The sequence below is a fragment of the Salvelinus alpinus genome, chromosome 4 (assembly GCF_045679555.1).
Source record: "Salvelinus alpinus chromosome 4, SLU_Salpinus.1, whole genome shotgun sequence".
NCBI classification, from domain to species: domain Eukaryota; kingdom Metazoa; phylum Chordata; class Actinopteri; order Salmoniformes; family Salmonidae; genus Salvelinus; species Salvelinus alpinus.
The window spans coordinates 50,632,472-50,641,733 of NC_092089.1; the positions used below are offsets into that span (position 1 = coordinate 50,632,472).

Genomic DNA, 9,262 nt, shown 5'->3' on the forward strand with positions numbered 1-9,262 from the left:
GGACCTCTTACTCCAAAAGGGAACCGTCTCTCCCTGGTACGGCATAGAACAGAACCATTAGCTCATGTTCTCTGGAATGCTCTTTAGGTTTTATCACCCAAAGACATCGTAAATCTCCTCTGTCAGTGCTATCTCATAGAGGCCCATCCTCAGTAGAACACACACACAATACTCTATTCTGTCGAATAAAACAACCATTATAATGCAATACAAGCATTATAACATAATCTTGCAATTTTCCATGACACATTTCCTCACAGGGTGACAACGTGTTGATTAACACCTACAGTGGTGTTCTCAAGATCTCTGACTTTGGTACCTCGAAACGACTGGCGGGAATCAACCCCTGCACAGAGACCTTTACAGGTGTGTGTGTATATGTTTGATGCTTTTATGTGATTGGGTATGTGGCCATGCTTTTTGCATATGGACATTATATTTGACTTTGTTGGTTTGAATATTATTTACATGTGTTGCCTACATATTTGTGTAGGCAGCTGTCTAAACGTCTCTGTGGTGTTTTAGGGACCCTGCAGTACATGGCTCCAGAGATCATCGACCAGGGCCCGCGGGGTTATGGGAAGCCTGCAGACATCTGGTCCTTGGGCTGTACCATCATAGAGATGGCCACGGGGAAACCACCCTTCCACGAGCTGGGCAGCCCACAGGCAGCCATGTTCAAGGTAATCTTTCTCTTAGAAACCAAAAGGTTTGATAATTAGTATGTTATTACATTGTAGCCTGTTCTTTGTTAGTACTTGTGAATACTAGGTAAATACTGGACTGTAAAGAATTTTACCAGCTGAAACCAGGGTTGTGTTCATAAAGCATCAAACTGAAGATATACTGAAACAGGGAGGGACTACCTGAACTTGTCCAATAAGAAACTGTCAGTTTCCATTGCAAAACGTTTTACGTTGCGTGCCCTAATGAACGCATACCTTGAAGTGTACGTACTCTGTTTCCGTCTCCCTCTAGGTTGGGATGTTCAAGATCCACCCGGAGGTGCCGGAGTGTATGTCAGCTGAGGCCAAAGGCTGCATCATGAGCTGCTTCACACCGGACCCAGACAACAGGGCCACGGCCTCTGAGCTGCTCAAGGATTCCTTCCTCAAGTCCACCTCTCGGAGGAAGGCCAAGCCAGAGCCTGACACACTGCCTACGGATGCTGGTGAGTCATCTTCATCATCGTAATCATAGATAGCGTTATTTTAATAATCATATTTATCACCATCATTTTTATAGTCATCATCAGTGCCAGAGTCTGGTCTTGTGGTTGCACTGCCTACTCCGGACCACATACCCCCCGACGATGGGAACGCAATCCCTTTCTTAGCCTGTCTGTCTGTCTGTGTTCTTTTAAAAAATACATATAAAATACAAAAGGGGATCCTAATTTCAATCACCACACTCATTATTTTCATAATTGTCTGAAATATTAATTATTATTGCCCTTGTCTGTCTATAGTCTTCCTAATTCAGAAACGCTATGCTCATCGCCATTCCATCACCATTATTGGGGTAATTAATGACTCTGCCCTGCTTTGTGTCCTGTAGGTGACATCTACCAGCGGAGTATGTCTGTCCCAGTGTCTATACGTGTGACAGATACAGACAGGGACACTGACAGGATGGACCTGTCGTGCTCCTGGGACCTCCGGAGGACCATCTCCCCCCTCAGAGGAAAGGACATTACAAAGAGCCCACCCAGCACCAGAGGCTTCCTGCTGTAGGTCATAACATCCTATACCCTCTGGTTCCCCATTCGATTACATCAGATTTGTGAAGCAACTTCATTGTAGATCATTGCCTTACTGTAAATGCAATATAATGCAATAGATAACCTCAAGATAGACCATGGCTTTTCCTAAATTGTCTGAAAAATCCAGCTGCTCTTCGATGAGCTTCCACCATGTCTTATTTTCCAATCACTGCAGATAGAGGGGGGAGTAGAGGAGAGGTCAGATTTTCAAGCAATTGAGATGGAGCCCATGCTATATATTGCCAAAGACCATATTTGTATGGCAGAATGTTTTATCTATGTGACATTGGTGTATATCTGTCTCCCCCTTGTGGTGGCCAGGGTGTCAGAGGAGCCCTGTACTGTGGACATGATGGCTAGTCCAGCCACGTCAGGGGAGAACCTGGGCCTGTTCCTACTGAGGAAGGACAGCGAGAGGAGGGCCACACTGCACAGGATCCTCACTGAGTACATCACCGACGTGGTGCACAACATCCAGAACACACTACCTCAGGTAGAGAGCGTATCAAGAGTGTCAGAGTAGGAATGCTGATTTAGGATCTGTTTTGCCTTTTAGATCATAATGAATGAGACAGGATGGACCTGATCTTAGATCAGTACTTCTACTCTTTGACAATTTTTGAATATGGGCCCAGAGAAGGGTCTATCCCTAATTGAGATACAGTCAACTCCTGATAAATGCAATGGCTTAGGATTGTTATGAGGGCATGCACCTAACCGATCGGAGCATGCATATATCCAGAGCAATTAAAGACAATGTATGGTGAAATAATATAATAATATGTCACTTAGCAGACTTAGTCATGCGTGCATACATTTTACGTATGGATGGTCCCAGGAAAGTGAACCCACTACCCTGGCGTTACAAGCACCATGCTCTACCAACTGAGCTACACAGGACCACAAGGCACTTAAACGGAGTATACCCTTATCAGGAGTCTGCTGTACATGTTAGGTGTGAAAGAATGAGTGTTTGTCTACATTTGACATTTGTAGGTTTCTTTGCCTATAATTACTTTATCGCGTTTCCTCTCTCCTTGCCTCTAAGCAAACAGACGTTGGGTCCGTGACCTCAGAGCACATCTCTGAGCTGATTGGCTGCCTGCGGGAGAACATCCGCTCTCCAGACAGAAGGCACCTGACCAACAGCCTGGTGAACTTGCGCTCCACACTGCTTGCTACTGCAGTACCTGTCAAAAACCTGCGAGCTGTGCTCTTCAGCTTCCAGGATGCGGTAGGTCACTGGAGGTCACGGATGTGTTCATTAGGGTATGCAACGGAAAACATTATAAACATCTTGAAACATCTTATTGGACTAGCCCGGGTAGTCCCTCTCTGTTCTTTTTCATTTGGTACATAATGAACATTACCCAGGAGTTGCAAAGCCAGTCCTCGAGGGCAGTAGCCCTGCCGGTTTCTATTTCTCCCTGGCACGTAAAAGATTGCGTACTGTCATTGATTGGCAATATATTTCACACACATGGTTCCTCAAGTATTAGATAGTTAGTAATCACAAGGCAAGGGTGCACATGGGATTAAACAGGGGGAGTCGTATATGTGTCAATAGGCAGGAGTTTTACCACTCGACCTCAGGATCTGCGTCACACCCAGTAGGATTGTGCTAACCCATTCTTCTCACTCCCTCGTATGTGTGTGTGTGTGCAGGTGAAAAAGGTGTTGAGGCAGCAGCAGGTGAAACCTCACTGGATGTTTGCTCTGGATAACCTACTGAGGCAGGCCGTACAGGACGCCATCACTGTGCTGTTACCAGGTAAGAACCAGCAGAGTCAGGCCTAATTCCATCTCAACTTCTATCAGTTGTATTGGACATAGAAATTCCTCATAGAACTACAGTTCAATTTCATGATATGACTCTGGGATTTGGAATTGAGTCCAACCCTGCCATTCAAAGACCTCACCATCTTCCAACCCCCGCCCCCTCTACACACACACACACACACACACACACCTCGATGACTTTCAGAGCTCAAGCTCCAGCTGCAGTCTTCCTTTGAGACGGAGGAGAGTAGCCCAGAAAGAGAGCAGCAGCCCAGTGAGCTAGCAGAGCTTTTGCCTGCAGTCTTCTCAGATGACCAGGTGGTGGCGCCAGCTGACACAAAGACCATAGAGGAGGTTTCAGAAAGCCCCTGCTTACCCAATGGCCACCGGTACAACACTAACTGTCCCCTCAGTCAGGAACTGAGAGATCTACGGCTAGAGACGCGCAGGTTCAGTACCATTTACTTAGTTGTTTATATTACATAGCTTTTTGGCATGACAAAAAATGCATTTGTATTGTCATTTTTATTCTTTAATCCACCTTTTCACGTGGAGTTTCCTTTTTTTTCACCTTTAGTATAATGGCCTTTAAAATGTAAAGAAAATAAGGTCATTCCTACAGATTCAGTGAACAATGCCAGCACTCCACCAAGGATTACATTGCAACCAGTTACAAAATGGACAGTGAAGTGATGTGTGTAAATAGTGAAATGTACTGTTTCTTCAGGCCTGGTCCATAATGACTAAGTGTGTTTTAGACTGCTGAGCCAACTGAGTGAGAAAGAGAGGGAATACCAGGAGCTACTGAGGAACTCTGTCCAGAGTAGACAGGATCAGATCAACACTACCAGGAACCCATCAGAACCCACAGGTAATGTTTTCAGCTCCTACTCTGTCCCAAAGCAGTCTGACTATTGCTAATGTCAGCACATTTAAGGCTAGTGTGTAAAGATTGTAGGTTTGGGTGAGGTACCTTACTGAGCCAAATTTTGTGTCACTCTGCCACACCTTAGTATGTAGCAAGGCCAAACACTCCTTGCCCAACAAGTAATGAATATCAGCCGTTACATCCTGTGTGTTTTTGTATACATGTAGATACTGGAGGTTGAAGCCCCACAAGTTATAGCCTGCCTACTGTAATATTCCTAAAATGGAGAGATGTAATGCCATTGAGACACGTGGTAGGCCTTGTGATTCACACCCTGTGTTTCTAGATCTCTCTCCACACCTCACCCCCAGGCATTGGATTTCTGCTCTACTGGTTTGAGTTTAAGGAGTATAGCTCATTGCTGCTGAGATTCGAGACATCAAACCAGATGTGTCATAATAATGATTAGAAACTGGCATAGGAAAATGTTGGACTGTTTGTTTATTAGACCCTAATTACATCCTTTCCCCATTTTTAACGTATACTGTCGCGAATAGCCCCGACGGGGACTCAACCTCAGTCCCTGTGACTGTCAGTCTAACACCTTAACCATTACTGAAAATCTTAATTTGAAATACTCATAATGTTCAGCCTAGTACCATGATGGTGCAAACTGGTGACCAGATCATGCCGACTTGTCTTCTCATCCTCCTGTAGACACAGAGTTGTCCCTGCAGATGAGTTCGAACCCAGAAGTCAAGTCCTTGGTTTGCTGGCTGAAGGCTATCCCAGTAGATCAGGACACCATAGGCAAGGTAAGGAACTTCAAAAATACCTTGTGATTTAATGATGTTGGATTGGTTACCATAATATGCTGTGACTATTGATTGATGGGTAACTACATGCATGGAATAAACCATCTAACTGGTGAAAAAAGAGTGAGCCTTATTCACATTATAATAATATGACAAGTCACAAAAGTCTATACCACGAAAAATCTGAAAAAAGAGGAAGAATCCATGATGACAAAATTCTCTTTATGATGTAGCTCAGTTTCAGTCTGTGTTTGCGTGAGGCTAGAGGCTTGTTCTCACTGATGTTGTGTAAGTGGAATCCATGCTGTGCTTTTGTTTCTAGTTACTCTCTCACGAGTTCACCTTGGACTGTCTCCTCACCATGGCCTGCAGGGATGACTTGATGTACTGTGCCATAAGGTGACCCGCCTCCTCCAATCATGTTCACACATCCTTAAAGCAGAAACAGGAAACAACTGATCTGTGCTAATGAGGAAAACCCCACTGTTTTCTGTTTGGATGGTTGTTATGTTGTTATTCAGAGGACTGTGAAAGTACTGTGAATCGCTGAGATGTGTCAATGTGGATACAGGTGGATGTGACTAGGGATCTGTGCAGTGTGAGGGTGTATGGATGTGACACACACACACACACGGACACACACACACACACACACACAAAGGGTCTGTACCGTAATGGTTGTTTGTTTACTGTAACTGTTTCTCCACAGAGGAGGGATGCTGTGTCGTATCTGGGCGGCCATCACGACACGGAGGAAGTCACAGCTCAAATCTCAGCTCAGCACACACTCTGAAGAGAGCGAGAACACATTCTCGGATGGGTAGTCACATGTTCCATGAATAGGCTGGTCCTATAAGCACAACATGGTACAGATTTACTGAGTCTGTGAATTTATCTCATAGTTAAGATGCAGGAATGACTGTGTGTGTGTGTGTGTGTGCGCATGTGCGGTTTTCTGAGAACAAGATAATCATGTCATTAAAAGTGGACCTACCTTAGTATTTCCCCAAAGTTGTTATATTGAAACTGAAATGGTTACAGAAAGATGGATGAACAGTAAAGGATATGTTTTTCTGTCATTTCTTATTGTGAATACCGATACTTATAAAAACGGCTTTGAGAAATCTGCAATCTGATTGGCTGAAATGGCGTTCTAAACCATTGACAATTCTCTGATATTTGAAATGCATATGCAGGGGAAAGGGGAATATTTAGGGCCAACAGCTGTCATATTTTTACCTCAACAGACACTCCATGGATACTTTATATTCTTTTGTTAGTTTGGTGTGTAGTATAAAACAAAATAACTACTTTCTATTGTACCTCTAATGTACACCATTTCTGAGATCTTAGAAGGGCCTAAAGCTTGAAGAAAAGGTATGTTATTGATGGTAAATATACACTTTTCCGAGAATGTGCACTGGTGACTGGTCATTAAAATAAGCGGGAATAGTGGTGTGCATACTGGTGGTGTCTGTCAGATGTGTATATGGGTCTTTTGATAAAGAAAGGGGCCAATGTTCATGTTCAAAATGTCATATGTTTAAATATGATTTTCTTTCAGTTTCACATGGGTAGTTACAGGAATAAAAGTCTAGGTAGGCATAATGACACCAAGCAACAATAAAACATCTACATGTCATTCAAAATGTCACATGAAACATGGACACTGCATGTTTCTTTGTCATGCCTAGTAGCCAGGTCTGTTTGTGCTTGTCAACTTCTCTATAATTTATAGCCATGCTAAACATTTCTGAAGAATGGAAAAGATAAACCGCTTCTATGTTTTAATAGTTTATAAAATACAATGGGTCCTGTCAAGAAAATTGATGATCAATAATTAAATCTATATAATCAGTAAACTTATCAAGCATTTTGTGTGGCTGAGTCTGAAAACCAGCCATCAAATGCTTGCTTCCTCTGTCCTTGTTTCCTTCACCCCTTGCCTCTCTTTGAAAGTGCATTGGGGCCCGAGGGGAGGATCCTTCACTCCTCTCCCACAATGTGCTTTGAAAGGGAGGTGAGGAAAAGAGGGGAGAATCTCAATTGCATCCTCACGTCCTCTCGCCACCTCAAAATCCATTGGATTAAAGAGGGGAGTGAAGGCGATGAGGATGCGACAAATCAAGGAAATGCAATTGAGATTCTCCCAAGGACAGAGGAAGCAAGTATTTGACAGATTTAGACAGTGACAGAGTAAGTGACTGAGCTACCATAATACCAATGTGTGGTGACATGGTGAGAGATCCACCTTACTTGGTTGAATTTTTCCCATATTGCTTACACCTGTCTAATCCTCTCAGATTTACATTTGTACATTTTTAGTCATAAAGCAGACGCACTTATCCAGAGACAACTTACAGGAGCATTGAGGGTTAAGTGCCTTGCTCAAAGGCACATCAACAGATTTTCACTCAGGGATTCAAACCAGCAACCTTTCGGTTACTGGCCCAAACGTTCTTAAGTACTATTTTCTATTCTGAACTAATTTCTCTGGATGTTTTTAATCATGTACCCTCATGTGCTACGTGCAATAGCAATAGGGTAAAACACTCTCATAAAGACAAGAAAGGAGAGGAAATAAACATTTATCTAAATAAAAAACAGACAATACTGATATGCCTTTGTGGGTGTTTTTCATACATTAAAGTGAACCAAGCCCAGTCCCTAAATGACTTCAGATCCCTTATGACGCAGTGTTTGAGTAGACTTGTACTTCACTAGCCCTCTAATATTTCCAGCACTTATTGTAGTTATGAAAATAACTGACTTCATTGTCCCATCTCACCAATTGCATATAGGACCATAGAGAATACTGGGGAATAATTACACAACTAAATGAATGAAACACACACACACACACAGTGTGTAGCCATATGGCCTGGGATAACAGGAAGGCCCAAACACTTGTCTCCAAGGTGATGTCAACAGTATGAAAACAGATGGGGAAGCATGTATGGAATTTTACAGTGTGAGCACCACTGCATCACTTCTTCCACCAGACTGTGTGTGTGTGTGTGTGATCAGGGGCGTGTGTACACTGTACACTCACACACAAATATGATCATCTTTCCTTCTATTGATCTTTCAGCTTATGACAGCATGTGGGTCTTTCTATAAACTAGGGTGTGTGTGTGTGTGTGAGCAGGGGCGTGTGTACACTGTACACTCACACACACATATGATCATCTTTCCTTCTATTGATCTTTCAGCTTATGACAGCATGTGGGTCTTTCTATAAACTAGGGTACCAGGGAACATTTATTGTAGTGGCAACTGTTTGGAGCTGTTACACAGTCATGAATAAACACTCAGCTTTTTCTTCATGTGAATACATTAAGATATAAACCGGGGAACTTACAATCAGTGGATAGTTTATTAGGTACACCACCCCGTTCACGAAAATAGTTTGCTCCTACAGACAGCGAGTAACGTGGCTTGCTATATAAAGCAGGCAGATGGACATCGAGGCATTCAGTTACTGTTCGAACGATCGTTAGAATGGGCAAAACTAGTGACCGAAGAGATTTTGAGCGTGGTATGACCACCGGTGCCAGGCGAGCCGGTTCCAGTATCTCAGAAACGTCCGGCCTCGTTGGGTCATCCGGAGACCATGGGCCCATCCTGCCTGGTGCCAACAGTAAAGGATAGTGCCGGTAGTGTAATGATGCAGGGAATGTTTTCCTGGCACACCTCTGACAACCACAAACAGTTTTTATCCTATTAGATGGACATGCTTAATACTCTAGGGGTTCTTTTAACTTTCCTCATAGGATAATTGAATGCAATGACTTTGAGATGACAGCTAGTCGATGCAGCCTGCGACAGTACTAACTGTCATGGCGTTATGTGATGGAATCGCAGTATGAGGGGACACTTTCGATGTTCACGTGTGGGGTTAAATGTGTAATGCCTGTCATTGGTCAAGTGCACAGCTAACACTTCCTGTCCTTTCAAAGTAGGAGTTCACCCTTCCAACTCCATTCTATATGAATTACTCATCAGCTACACAGAACTGCCTGTGTTACACCCCTGAAA

General features: G+C 43.4%; 1 protein-coding gene across 1 annotated transcript in view; it reads left to right on the forward strand.

Annotated features, from left to right (window-relative positions):
• The window catches only part of LOC139573877 (mitogen-activated protein kinase kinase kinase 5-like), a 29,333-nt gene extending 21,492 nt beyond the window's left edge, over nt 1–7,841 (forward strand). The window contains exons 17-28 of the mRNA XM_071397815.1: nt 261–366; nt 526–683; nt 979–1,171; nt 1,558–1,729; nt 2,084–2,255; nt 2,811–2,996; nt 3,428–3,533; nt 3,747–3,990; nt 4,300–4,412; nt 5,127–5,224; nt 5,547–5,623; nt 5,934–7,841. Coding sequence (XP_071253916.1) covers nt 261–366; nt 526–683; nt 979–1,171; nt 1,558–1,729; nt 2,084–2,255; nt 2,811–2,996; nt 3,428–3,533; nt 3,747–3,990; nt 4,300–4,412; nt 5,127–5,224; nt 5,547–5,623; nt 5,934–6,048 — 1,740 coding nt within the window. The 3' untranslated portion in view covers nt 6,049–7,841. The remainder of the gene's footprint in view (nt 1–260; nt 367–525; nt 684–978; nt 1,172–1,557; nt 1,730–2,083; nt 2,256–2,810; nt 2,997–3,427; nt 3,534–3,746; nt 3,991–4,299; nt 4,413–5,126; nt 5,225–5,546; nt 5,624–5,933) is intronic.
• The last annotated feature ends 1,421 nt before the right edge of the window (nt 7,842–9,262 follow it).